Source organism: Miniopterus natalensis, chromosome 1, assembly GCF_054644295.1.
Source record: "Miniopterus natalensis isolate mMinNat1 chromosome 1, mMinNat1.hap1, whole genome shotgun sequence".
NCBI lineage: Eukaryota > Metazoa > Chordata > Mammalia > Chiroptera > Miniopteridae > Miniopterus > Miniopterus natalensis.
Window position 1 is genome coordinate 102,580,429 of NC_142081.1, and position 14,978 is coordinate 102,595,406.

General features: G+C 38.2%; 1 protein-coding gene across 5 annotated transcripts in view; it reads right to left on the bottom strand.

The window, feature by feature from the left end:
- The window catches only part of KLHDC1 (kelch domain containing 1), a 54,329-nt gene that overhangs the window by 24,766 nt on the left and 14,585 nt on the right, over positions 1-14,978 (bottom strand). For all 5 annotated transcript variants that reach the window (XM_087824805.1, XM_016201023.2, XM_016201038.2 and 2 more), the window contains 2 exons: positions 7,799-7,877; positions 5,754-5,837 (listed from right to left, as the gene is read on the bottom strand). In XM_087824805.1, coding sequence (XP_087680931.1) covers positions 5,754-5,837; positions 7,799-7,877 — 163 coding nt within the window. The remainder of the gene's footprint in view (positions 1-5,753; positions 5,838-7,798; positions 7,878-14,978) is intronic.

Sequence of the window (14,978 nt, forward strand, 5' to 3'; positions counted from 1 at the left end):
GCAACCCTGTGTGAAGCAAGTCTATCAGTGCTACTTTTCCAACAGCATTTGCTCACTTCGTTGTCTGTGTCACATTTTGGTAAGTCTCGCAATATTTCAAACTCTTTTCATTATTATATTTGTTATGGTGATCTGTGATCAGTGATCTTTGATGTTACTATTGTAACTGTTTTTTGGGTGCCATGAAATGCACCCATGTAAGATAGCAAACTTAATAGATAAATGTTGTCTGTGTTCTGACTGCTGCACTGACCAGCCATTCCCCCATCTTTGTCCCTCTCCTCAGGCCTCCCTATTTCCTAAGACACAACAATATTGAAATTGGGCCTATTAATAACCCTAGAATGGCCTCTAAGTGTTCAAGTGAAAGGAAGAGTCACATGTCTCTCACTTTAAATCAAAAGCTACAAGTGATTCACCTTAGTGAGGAGGCATATCAAAAGCTCAGACAGATTGAAAGCTGAGACAAGCTGAAAGCTAGGCTTCTTGCACCAGTTAATCAAAATTTGAATGCAAAGGAAAAGTTCTTGAAGGAAATTAAAAGAGCTACTCCAGTAAACAAACCAATAATAATAAAGTGAAACATTCTTATTCTGATATGCAGGAAGTTTTAGTAGTCTGGCTAGAGGATCAAAACAGACCAAACATCCCTTAAGTCAAAGCCTGATACAGAGTAAGGCCCTAACTCTTCAATTCTGTGAAGGCTGAGAGAAGTGAGGAAGCTGCAGAAGAAAAGTTTGAAGCTGCCAGTGGTTGGTTTATGAGGTTTAAGGGGAAAAAAGCTATCTCTAAAACATAAAAGTGCAAGGTGTAGCAGTAAGTTCTGATGTAGAAGTTGCAGCAAGTTATCCAGAAAATCTAGCTAAGATAATTAATGAAGGTAGCTACACTAAACAACAGATTTTCAATGTAGACAAAACAGCCTTATGTTGGAAGGAGATGCCATCTAGGACTTTTCTAGCTAGAGAGAAGTCAATGCCTGGATGCAAAACTTCAAAGGACAGGCTGATTCTCTTGTTAGGAGGTAATGCAGTTGGTGACTTAAAGTTGAAACCAATGCTCACTTACTATCTGAAAATCCTAACACCCTTAAGAATTATGCTAAATCTACTCTGCCTGTGCTCTATAAATGGAACAACAAAGTGTGGATGACGGTACATCTGTTTACAACATTGCTTACTAAATATTTTAAGTCCAATTTTACTGTTGAGACCTACAGCTCAGAAAAAAAAGATTCCTTTCAAAATATTACTGCTCATTGACAGTGCACCTGGTCACCTCCAATGGAGATGTGCAGTAAAATTAATGTTGCTTTCATGCCTGCTAACACAGCATCCATTCTGCAGCCCACGAATCAAGGGATAATTATTTAAGAAATATACTTCATAAGGCTATAGCTGCCATATATTGTGATTCCTCTGATGGATCTGAGCAAAGTAAATTAAAAACCTTCTGGAAAGGATTCCCCAATCTAGATGCTATTAAGAACATTAGTGCCCGGCTAGGTGTGGCTCAGCGGTTGAACATGGACCTAGGATCCAGGCGATCGGGGATCAATTCTGGGTCAGGGCACATGCCCGGGTTGCGGGCTAGATCCCCAGTCAAGGGCATGCAGGAGGCAGCTGGTCAATGACTCTCTCATCATTGATATTTCTATCTCTCTCTCTCCCTCTCCTTTCCTCTCTCTGAAATCAATAAAGATATATTAAAAAAAAAAAAAAAAAGAACATTAGTAATTCATGAGACAAAGTCACAATATCAACATTAACAGGAATTTGGAGGAATTTTATTTCAACACTCATGAATGACTTTGAGGGGTTCAAGACTTCAGTGGAGGAAGTAACTGCAGATGTGGTGGAAATAACAAGAGAACTAGAATTAGAAGTGGAGCCTGAAAATGTGATTGAACTACTGCAATCTTATGATACAACTTGAATAGATGAGAAGTTGCTTCTTATGGATGAGTGAAGAAATTTGTTTCTTGAGATAGAATCTATACCTGGTGAAGATGCTGTGAAGACTGTTGAAAAAACAAAGTATTTAGAATATTACATAAACTTAGTTGATAAAGCAGCAGGATTTGAGAGGATTGGCTCCAATTCTGAAAGACATTCTACTGTGGGTAAGATGAAATCAATCAGCATCGAATGCTATAGAGAAAGCATTAACAAAACGAAGAGTCAATTGATGTGGCACACTTCAATGTTGTCTTATATTAAGAAATTACCACAGACACCTAACCATCAGCAACCACCACCCTGATCAACTTGCTTTTCTCTTGCTGCCTTTAAGGTTCTCTCTTTGTCTTGAATTTTTGGCATTTTAATTATGATATTTCTGGTGTGGGCCTCTTTGGGTTCTTCTTGCTTGGGACTCTGTGTGCCTCCTGAAATTGTGTGACTTTTTCTTTCACCAGTTTAGGGAAGTTTTCTGCCATTATTTCTTCAAACTGGTTCTCTGACTCTTGCTTACTTTCTACATCTTCTGGCACTCCTATGATGCAAATATTGTAATGTTTCATGTTGTCCCACAGCTCCCTTAAGCTGTCCTCCTGTTTTTTAATTGTTTTTTCTTTTTCGGTCTCTGATTGAGTGAGTTTATTTCTATCCTGTCTTCTAATTTGCTGATCCAACCCTCAGCTTCCTGTAATCTGCTGTTTATCCCTTCCAGTGTATTTATTTCTACTATGTCATTCTTAATTTCCTTCATAGTTTCCACATCTTTTCTCATGCTACTGAGTATCCTTAAGATCAATATTCTGAACTTTATATCTGATAGATTGCTTATCTCCATTTCATTTAGCTCTTATTCTGGAAAATTATTTTGTACTTTCACTTGGGGCTTGTTTTTCTCCCCATCTTGGCTGCCTGTTTGGATTTGGTTCTATATATTCGATAGAACTGCTAGGACTCCCAGTCTTTTGGATGGTGTCTGGTGCAGGTCAGTGTCAGACACTGTTTGTGACTGGCCTTAAGTACCCTGTTTGAAGTTTTTCGCACTCCACTGCTTGTAGTTCCCTTTGCTGGGGCTGGGTACTTTTGTAAAGGAGCAAGATGCGCACCCAGGTTTCCCCCCAGAGCTCTTGGTGCTTCAAATTCCACAGTAAGAATTTCATTTTTTACTTAAGCCAAACAGTGCTTTATCTCTCATTAAAGCTCTTCACATTAACTGATAACACTTCTCTATACTTTACTTTGAATAAATATATCAGCTCTTTACTTTAAAGATGTTTTGGATTGGTGGGAAAAGAGGGAGTATAATGAGTAGACGAATGAATAAGATTTGAAGCAAAAAAGTTAAGCATAATATTCATGTGTTCCTAGTGGGTGCCTTTGTGTGTGTATTTCATTCCATGTTCTAAAAGAACCCAACATTTTCAGTTCACTGGCTACTGATGTGAACACAGGAAACTTAAACTCTACATCTAATACCATAACTCCCTAGACTTCTCAAGTTACTTTAGTAACTGTGCTGAAGTCAACATGGTAAGAAATAATTCAGATATTACCTATATAACACTTAAATAAGTGAGAGAGAACCATTAGAGTTGTGGTTCCCTGCCTTTCCAGTAAAACAAAATTTTCATTATTACCTCATCTCTAATCTGAAATTTGGAATAATTCTTCTACTATAAACACATTTATTATTAAATAAATATTGAATTTCTCCATTTAACTTATAAAATACATTTATTAGCAAACCAAAGCTTCTGAATAAACTGAGTTCAAACAATTTCAAACAAAAACAAAGAAATGACATTTGCATTAGTCTGTGTTCCTAACTGTACAAGTAATGCACAATGTTTATTAGGTTGTTTGAAATACTGAAAATAACTCAAAGATCCCTGTTACTAGTATATTGCTCTTCCAGAGGTAAAAATCCCATGTAGGAAAACACTTCCAACCTCCCATTTTATAGATAACACACTAAGGGGCTTTTCTAAAGCACAAGGTATTTCATGACACAATTAGAATGCATATTCAGGTAGAAGGGTGAGTGGAGGTAGAGGAGGGCATGGGGGATAAATGGTGATGGAAAATAAAATAAAACAAAATAAAATAAAAAGGGGAAAAATGCAAATTCAGTTTTTTCAACTTCAACACCAATAATTGTTACCCTCTACCATGTTGCTTGGCCTTATGATGCAGATGTTTGGGAATAATGAATTAAGAATGTCTTAAAAAATAAAGAGAACAGATTCCAGCTTTAACCATGCTGGAAAAACTTCCAGGTACAATATAAATACTATAAGAATTTGTTTGAAGACATCAGCAGAAAAATTACAGTGAAAATATTGTTAAATACTAACTAAAATAGCATTATCTGTTGACGTCATGTGCAGAAGTCATATACTTCTGTTGGAGAAGGAGGAGGGGAGGGATATGGATTTAGATAAGGAGAGAAAGGAGTCAAAGAATGACTTTTGAGGTCCAAAGAACTGATTATAAGCTCCCTCAGCTTCCTTATCCATAGGAACACATTTAAAAACATGCCTTTGGCAGTTCCAGCCCTTTGCTTATTCTCTAAGGAAGTAGGAGGAGTTTCAGTGTATCCAGTCTCAGTAATATTTCTCTCTACCTACTGGCTGATATGAAATTATTTTAACAGTGATAAAATGCTTTTACTTCATTAATAAAAGACACCAATCTTAAAATTCAAATGTCGACTGAAGGAAAAACCAATCAACAAGTATAAATGACTGACAATTGATCAGTTCTAAAATTAGAAATGGGGTGAAGAGAATAGAAGAGCACTGGAAACCTGACATTCATGGCTTGGAAAAAGAGGATGCTGAGAAGGGTGTTATCTTATAACACTATTTTGCATAGAGCCTCCAATCACTTCCATCAGCAGAAATTGGACTGTAAAGAATTTTAGTCATGCATGCATATAGTGAACAATTTCGGTTTTGCCTGTTCAGCATTCTATTCTGCACAGTTCTGGTGAGTTTATCAGTCACAATACCCTGCTCCCACAGGGGTAGGCCCTGCCAATCATCCCCTTGGCAATGGGGACTGATGGGAAGAGTAGGAATATGCACACATAGAGCCAGAGTCCTTTTCTAGAATTGATATATAAACACTGAGAGAATACGGCACCAATAGAAGGAACTGCTTGTGTAGCCAAGACCATATTCCCTCCTAAACGAGCCATCCAGTCTTCAGTAAACAGAATGAAGCTAGCACACAATAAGAAATGGGGCAGACAAAGAGAGATGAAAGTGCTGGTGTTGAGTAACCTGCTCTAGTTCCTGAGTTCCTGGTCCCCACAGCTTTCTTTCACCATGTGAGCTCCTCTAAAATATACTTTCCAGCTGTGAGAATTCACTGCTCCTTAAACTAATTTGATTTCTGTTTGCTCACTAGCATATGAGAGCATTAATAATGTAATTTTGCCTTGCTACAACTGCATGCAGTCCTGGTTTCAAGGGTTTATGAAACATGGGCTTTAAAAAATCCTGAACTTGGTTACAAAATAATTTTTTAAAAGAATCTTCCTTAAATCAGGGCATCACAGTTGTGGGTAAAGAGTGATGATGGCACCTCTTTGCAAGATTTTTCTAGAAAACCCTTAGCTAACCTGGAAAAAATATGTGATTTGAAAAAAAATAGTATTAGTGACAGTACTCAAGAGAACTCCTTTGTATGTAATTACAAACTCAATTATTAAAATCCAAATAACTTAGTAAAAATATATATTTTAAATGTATCAATAAATATATAAATATAAAGGTAACTTTTTACAATACTTACTTTAATTTCTGGTTGAAACCAACTCTGTGTCTTTGTGTCAAATACATGAACATCATTATGCCATCCCCAGAATATCTGCTCTTCCTAAAACAGAAATTTAAAAAATTTTTTAAAGATTTTATAACTTTTAGATTATTGTTATGGTTTCATTTCATATGACTGGTTAAATAAGAGACACCTTTGCAAAAATACAAATCTTATCATATTCATAAAGCTAATGCATATGCCAGTGACTCAAAAAGTGTGGTCTCCAGACCACAGCAGCATCACCGGCAACTTTTCTTCTCATAGTATTGTTTGTACTGTGTCATAATTTACTTGTTAACAATTTTCTAATTCCCTCAAAGGATTGTCTCTTTTAGAACTGCAGAGGACAGCCCTGGCTGGTGTGGCTTAGTTGGTTGGGCATCATCCTGTGCACCAAAAGGTTGTCAGTTTGATTCCTGGTCAGGGCACATGCCCGGGTTTCAGGCTCGATCCTCAGTAGGGGGCATGCAGGAGGCAGCCAATACATGTTATGCTCTCACACAGATGTTTTTCTCTCTCTCACTCTTCCTCTCTTGCTCTCTAAAATTCAATTTTAAAAATCTTAAAAAAATAAAAAATAAAATTGCAGATACATAATGACATTTACATTTTGAAATGTTTTTCTAAAGTACATGCTCAGAATCCCTAATCTTTGCTACTAGAAACTTTAGGAGGACTACTGTTCATTTTTCAAAAAAGTTCCAGCCTGGCTGGCATGGCTCAGCAGTTGAGCATCCACCTATGATCCAGGATATCTTGGTTCAATTCCCCATCAGGGCATATACCCAGGTTTCAGGCTTGATCCTCAGCAGGGGGCATGCAGGAGGCAGCTGAACAATGACTCTCTCTCATCGTTGATGTTTCTATCTCTCTCTCCCTCTCCCTTCCTCTCTCTGAAATCAATAAAAATGTATTTAATTAAAAATAAGTTCCAATCATTTCTACTTCACCAAGCAATTTGCTCTTATAGGTCAAACTTTTACTCACTTTCTTCTTTGTCTTCTAAGAGACAAAATTATCAGCAAGACAGTTATATTGTATTTAGAATCTTCCAGGTTGTTAAAACGCTCTATCACAGCTTACCTTTATGCCAGATTTATGTTTTATGTCAGAAACACATCACTTTTGTCAGGACTTGTCAAACTAAAAATTTTACTTAGTTTAGAATCTAAACCAAAAAAAATCCACTGTACACAAAATATTTCAGGACATAATCATTAACCTAACTGTACTAGGAGAGAAAAACATGAGAGATTTCACTGATGAGTAAAAATAGATACAAACAATGGGAAGTTATATTTCTGAAAATTATCAGTAATACTGTAAATAGTAAAGCTTTAAAAATATTTCCTATTAAAAGCTAAAAAAAAAAAAACCACGCAAATACATGGAGAATTTTTTTTAAATACCCATATACAAAGAGATATACACAAACTGTTCATATACATTAATAATGTACAATAATAAGGTAAGCTAGTAAAAGGTAAAACTGAAGAGTTACTGTGTATCTTGGTGGTAGATCAATGGTTTTTAAAGTTATCTTCTAAAAGATTTCATTTTTACAAGTTATGACTTCTTTTATTAATCATAGTTTATTCTCTAACCAGTAAGAATAAGCCAGAAAGGTAAAGGTAATATCACTACCAACTTCTGTGTAAGAGTTATGACTAGTTCTAGTACATATATCTAAAAGCAGGTGTACGTCACCAGTAGCCACTCTAGTTACCTATGAACAAAGTTTTTCTCAGTTGTGCTAAAGTCTCTAGTTTAGAGACAGATATAAGTGATTAACTATGTAAGAAAAGAAATTACTAAAAAAAAAAAAAGTTACTTCTCCAGTAGCCATGAAGGTGAGAGAACTTCCTTTAATTGAATTCAAATTCGAAAGAGAGAAAACACATTTTTTTCACAGTGTCAATTAGAGCAAATTAAAATGAGAAAGAGTAGGTTCATTATTTATAAAAACTTTAAGATAACACTAAATTAGAGGAATATATAAATGGTGATTACTCTCTTACCCAAGACGCATCATGAACATCAAAACAGTCTTGGAGTTCATTGTGTCTCCTACACCCATAGCCACCAAAATATATTAATCTGAAAAACAAATACAAAAGGAGACACTTTAGAAGTTCTCCTTCCACTTGTTCATAGACAATTGAATGAGATCATTTATCTCACCCTAACGACCTAAACAAGCCAGATAAAGTCATGCACTGTATAAAGGTGTTTCAGTCAACAATGAACTGCATATATGACAGTGGTTCCATAAGATTATAAGGGAGCTGAAAAATTTCTATCACCTAGTGATGTCACAGCCATCATAATGTTGTTGTGCAATGTATTACTCACGTTTGTGGTGATGCCGGTGTAAACAAACCTACTGTGCTGCCAGTTATACAAAAGTATAGCACATACAATTATGTACAGTACCTAATACTTGATAATAACAAATAACTGTTTTTTTATTTTTATTTTTTAAATATATCTTTATTGATTTCAGAGAGAGGAAAGGAGAGGGAAAGAGAGAGACAGAAACATCAATGATGAGAGAGTCATTGATCGAGCCCGCAACCCAGGCATGTGCCCTGACCGGGAATCGAACCCCGATTGCCTGGATCCTAGGTCGACCCTCAACTGCTGAGCCACGCCGGGCCGGGTGCAAACAACTGTTTTAGAATGTACTCTTTCTAATTATTAAAAAAAAGTTTGTTGTAAAATGGTATGCAGTGTTATGCCGGCAGCAGCCTCATATATCTGGTGTTTACCTAGTCTCTTAATTGCATTATTTTCTCTTGTGTTTGATTTAATCTCATGTTTTTTGTACAGTAACACACAGTACAAGCTTATAGCCTAGGATCAGCAGGCTATATCATACAGCCTAGGTGTGTAGTAGGCTTTACCATCTAGGTTTGCATAAATACATTCTGTGACATTCGCACAATGACAAAATTGCTTAACAACACATTTCTCAGTGTATTCCCATCATTAGGTGGTGCATGACTGTAAACTACAAAACCATATTTTTTAAAAGTCAAAGTGCTAAAGGAACAAATAGACCTAAATGAACTAATTTCAGGAAGTAATGAGTTTTTAATAGGAGAGAAGAGACTCATGGCTGCTTTCGTCCCTGGTGTAACAGCAAGAGGAAGAAGAATCCAACATTGATAGGGTTGTAGAAGAAATGACCCAAAATGTTAACAGCCACATGTTGACTAGCATAGCAAATTAGAATCTTAAGAAATTCAGGCACAGAGGGAGTTTGAACCCACTCAACAACTCTTTTGCATAGTATTCAGGGAAGGCTCACAGTTAGTGAACAACAGCTGGAAGCAAAAGAGAAATGAGCAAACCTCCTTGAGGCAATCGGAGTTTTCAACTACTGAAATGTGAGATCAGGAGATTTGAAGAAAACACCTTAGAAGCATGCCAAGCCATTATGGCATACAGGGTGGCTGCCCTCAAAAGGCCAAAGGAGGAGGTGCAAGGCTGAAAGAGATCTCCCAAGGTACAGAAAGCATAAGGTGGGAATGGGGAGCAAAGAAAGCTCCATAGTGACTGGAAGGCCCACCGATTAGGCTTTACAACAGGGAAAGGTCTCCCACAGTTCAGAGAGGTGGAAACACAGTTGGGAATCTCAGCTGAAAATCTCTGGGCAATCTATAGTGCTCAAGCATGTGGCTCTAACAAAGGAAAGTCTTGATCCTGCCTCAAAATATTTGAAACTAGTGCTAAAACTGAATCAAACTAAAGCTGCAACACAGCCCAAACACAAGTCAACTACAGATTATACTGGCTCAACTTGCACTCTAGTGGCCTTAAAAAAAGAAGGGCACGTCCTTTTTTTGGTGATAAACATCATCTATTCCAATATTTACTATTCTTTCATAGAGAATGCCTGGCATATGATGAAAAATTAAAAGATACACAAAAAGACAAAAAAAGTGAACCATGACCAAGAGAGGAAAGAATTAATATAAGTTGACCCCAAGGTGGCCCAGATACTGGAATTAGACATTGCCTTTAAAATAACTGTGATAAATATGCTTACAAACCTAGTTTGTAAATGGTGGACAACATGCAGGAAGAACTCGGTAATTTTAGCAGAGACATGAAACCATGAAAAAGAACTAAATGAAAATGCTAAAAATGGAAAATAAGATGTGAGAAATAAAAAATTCACTACAGGCTTAACAGGAAAGTGGACACAGCAATGAAAAATACCAGTGAACTAGAAGACAGGTTGAGTATCGACCTATGATCCAGGAGATCATGGTTCCATTCCCAGTCAGGGCACATGCCTGGATTGTGGGCTCGATCCCCAGTAGGGGGCATGCAGGAGGCAGCTAATGGATGTCTATGTCTCTCTCTCATTGATGTTTCTCTCTATCCCTCTCCCTTCCTCTCACTCTAAAAATGTTTTAATAAATAAAAACAAATTTTAAATTAAAAAAACAAATTCTAAAAATAAAAAGCATAAACAAATGAATCTACGCATTAGTGGGCAGCATGATTACACAGAGGAGAACTTTTTTAAGTGACTACAAAACACAAGATGCATATGACTGTACATCTCTAATGGTATAGAACATAAAAATAAAAGAACTACAACCAAATTAAAACTGTTTTTTAGTAATCATATTTTTGTAATATTACTAGTATTGTTGTGTGAATTATGGGATAAAGCAAATGAATACTTACATTGGTGACACTGAGAGCCAGGATTTTCAACATAGGAGAAAGAACATACTAATGTTTAAAATCAGTGAAGTTGGGTTAAAAATGTACTAGTTCTGAATGTGAAATGTAAGTATCTCCACTGGTGCATTTTGTGCTTTATCTTAATTTTTTTAATTTCCCGTCTCTGGCTTCCGAAAAAGCATAGAAATAAAAACTCATCCCATAGCAATGGCACATCTGGCATGGCACCGAGACAGAAGTCTCTAAATACCACTTGCCATCGGACAGAATCAGAATTCCTTGGAGAAATGGCTCATTACTGGTCTCGAATAGGATATATCCAAGATGAGCCTGGAACACCTTGTCACACTGAGAAGCATGCAAATTATAGGACTGGTAGATAGCTGGGGCTGGGGGGCAGTGGAGGGATTGAGCAAACAAGAAAAGAGAGAAAGAACTCACGGACACAGACAACAATGTGGTGATTGCAGGGGGTATAGTGGTGGACAGAGGTGGAAGAGGGTCCTAGGGGAACTTAGAATATCTTCAGGACCTTGGGGAATGAAAAGTTTCTAGGACATGAAAGCTAATCATAAGGAAAAGATTAGTAAATTATACTACATTAAAATCAGATTATACCATTAAGAGAATGAAGAGATATATACCCAATAAAAATGTATACACTTATGTACCTAAATACATAGAATGTTCATATTATATTACTCCAAAGAGTTAAAAAGTGAAAATAACCCAAGTCAACAGTAGAATGCATAAATATACTGTAGTATTTTATTTAATAAAATAACATATAGAAATCAAACTATAGGTAGACAAACATCATGGATAAATCTCAAAAATATGTGAGTAAAAGAATAAATTCTATAGGATTCCATATATGATACAAAAAATAAAAAAGAATAAAAAATTCAGGATGCTACAAATTAGGATAATGGTTTCCTTTAAAAGGAGTCTGAGCATTGTGGTTAGGAGTGGACATAATGAAGGTTTCTAGAGTGTTGATAATATACTGTTCTTTTATTTGGGTAGTGATTACATAACTGTGTTCACTTTGTGATAATTATTTACAGTGTACACTTATGATTCGTACTAGCCCTATAAGAATGTTATGTAATGCTTCAAACTCTAAACTAGTGAAGTATTTGTACATTAACAGAAAGATCAACAAAATAGAATAAAACCCAGAAATAGATCCAAATAACAAAGAAAATGTAGTAAGTACGTGAAAAAGGTGGCATCTGAAATAACTGAGTTAGAGATGAGATAGACATCCAAAAAAAGTAAAACCTGTATCTATATCTCATACCATTCATAGGATAAGTCCCAAAATCAATCAATGATTTAAATGTAAAAATTAAATTTAAAAAAGCAATAGAAGAAAATGTGGGAGAATTAGGTTATAACCTTGGAGTGGAAAAAGTCTTTGCAATCAATCCTCAAAATCAAGAAGCTACAAAATAAATTATTGAGATTTATCTAAATCACAGTTTTAAAAAGCTGTTTAGATTTTCAAGATGGCAGCAGAGTAAGTGAAAGTTACCCTCACCTCCTCCCAGGACCAAGCTGGAATTACAATTAAATTATGGAGCAATCATCCTGAATAACCAACTAAAGACTAGCTGAAGAGAAGCCTTTGGAACAAAGATTTTCAGAGAAAGCCACATCAAGACTGACAGAAAGGGCAGAGACACAAAAAGGGCTGGTCCCGCTCCCACAGGCAGTGGCTGAGGTTCTGGAGGGATATCTCAGCTGCAGGGGATTCCTCCTGAGAAGCATGAGGCCTCAACCCCAAGCCCGGCTCCCCAGCCCAGAGCACCAGAGCCAGGAAGAGGTGCCAACATATCATCTGGCTCTGAAAAGCAGCGGAGTTAATGTCCACCAGGGAGATACAGCTAGAGACACAGGCACCCTCTTAAAGGGCCAATGCACAAAATTTCATTCACAGCCACTCATCCTGAGCTCCGGCAAAGGGAGGACTGAGCCGACTAGAGTCACCTGAGGAGAATCTGAGGTTTGTGGCAGAAGGGAGCTAGGGAGACAGCTGCCAGGATCCCTGTGCTCAGTCATTCTTTGACACTGCAGTCACCATCTTTCTTGGGTGGAGTACTCCCCTCTGTGCAGCATCAGCCTGGGGGAAAGCAACTGCCCAACCCCCTGAACTTCCTCTTATCCCACCCTACAGAGTTTAGGTCCTGCTGAGGAGTTGGCTGCCATGGCCAGGGTGTAGAGGTCCTGGCAGACTCAGGGGATGCCAGTGATTGAGCTGTGTGGCTTTGAGGCTGGAGCCACTCCTTCCAATTTCCTGTGAACCTGACCAGTGCTTCCCCTCATGGGAGGTCCAATAGAACCATCCTCCCGGCTTCCAGGAGACCCAATCTCCAGTCTCTGGAGACTCCACCCACCTGACTTCTAGTGGCTCTGCTGTGTTGAGTTCAGGGCAAAATCCAGGACAGACTGAGCCATGTGGCTCTGGGGCAGGGATCATACCCATCATCTTCCCCGAAGCCTAATGGCACCTCCCGTTCATAGTAAATCCAAAAGTCCCATCATCCTGACTCTGCCAAAGGCCTTTTCAGTGACTGAGCCTAACAGGCAGCCAGCAGACAGAGCTAGGAGGAGGCGATTTTGCTGGGGTGCCTTGAGACTTTTGTTAACCTCCCCCCAAGGTGAGCACTGGTAAAAGCTGGCCTTGGTGCACAGCTTGCACACAAGCCCAGCAAAGGCAGCTATACACTGTGGACCGTTTGTAGCTCCAAACAGATTGTCAAGGACCAAAGAAAATCTGATATTGGCCTACTCCAGAGTCCATCACAAGAGGTCCAGAACCAACACACCAAGCGGCCAGTATCAAAAAACATCAGAGCAGGATCCAATAAGCTTAATAAACATGATATACAGCCCTGGACAGAGTTGCTAAGTGGTTAGAGCATTGATTGCCCTGTGCAGTGAAGGGTCACAGGTTCAATTCCCTGGTCAACGGCACATACCTTGGTTGTAGGTTCATTCCTTGACCCCCAGGTGGGGTGCATGCGGGAGGAAGCCAGTTAATGTGTCTTCCTCATCTTTCTATCTCTCTCTCTCTCTCTCTCTCTCCCTCCCTCTCTCTCTCTCTCTCCCTCTCCCTCTCTCTCTCTTCTCCCTCCCTGCCTTTCACTTTCCCTGAAAAAGCAATGGAAAAAATATCTTCAGGTGAGTATTAACAAAAAAATAAAAATAAACAGTATATCCAAAGGGAGATCTCAGTAGGCACTAAATCTTGCTGAGGCAATTCTGCTTCATGTGGTCAGCATCAGCACTGCTTCATGTGGTCGGGATTGAGCCTAACAGTCAGCAAACTTGAGAGTTGATCCCATATACAAATGGGCCAACAGCAATCAAGGTGCAATTACAACAGGAGGGCCCACATAATCAACACAAAGGACATTCCTACAGCAGCCAGCTCAAGTGATCAAGGAGACTGTGCCACTGAGTCTCACTAGACAAGTATTACATAAGGCCACCTCACGAAGACTGGGAATCAAAGTAGATCTATCTAATATATAGAAACAAACACAAAGAGACAGCCAAAATAGGGAGACAAAGAAGCAGGCCCCAAATAAAAAACAAGAGACTTCTCCAGAAAAAGAGCTAAATGAAATTAAGGCAGGCAATATATCAAATATAGAGTTCAAAGTAAGGGTTATATGGATGTCCAAGAAACTTAGTGAGAATTACAACAGCATGAAAAATGACAGAGGAACGATGAAAAAAAACTGTCAAAAAATGAAGAATACCACCCTGACCAGTGTGATTCAGTTCGTTGGGCATCATCTCATGCACCAAAAGGTTGCTGGTTCAATTCCTGGTCAGGGGACATGCCACAGTTACAGGGTCAATCCCTGGTAGGGGGTGTGCAGGAGGCAGCTGATTGATGTTGCACTCTCACATCAATGTTTCTCTCTCTCTCCCTTCCTCTCTCTTTAAAAAATCAATAAAAATATTTTTTCAAAAAAATAATAATACCGTATCTGACATCAAGAATAAAAAGTCGGTTGGATGAAGCGCAGGATCAAATCAGCAATTTGGAAGATAAGGTAGAAAAAACATCCAATCAGAGCAGCAAGAAGAAAAAAAGAATTAAAAAGAATGAGCATAGTTTAAGGGACCTTTGGGACAACGTGAAGCATAACAACATCACAACATAGGAATGTCAGAAAGAGAAGAGACAGAGGAAGGAATCAAGAACCTATTTGAAGAAAAAATGACCGAGAACTTCCCTAACCTGGTGAAGGTAAAAGGCCCACAAGTCCAGAAAACACAGAGTCTCAAACAAGACGAACCCAAAGAGACTCACACCAAGACACATCATAATTAAAATGCCAAAAGTTAGAGACAAAGAAAGAATCTTAAAAGCAGCAAGAGAAAAGCAGTTAGTTACCTACAAGGGAGCACCCATATGACTATCAGCTGATTTCTCAACAGAAACTTTGCAGGCCAGAGGGAGTGGCAAGAAATAATCAA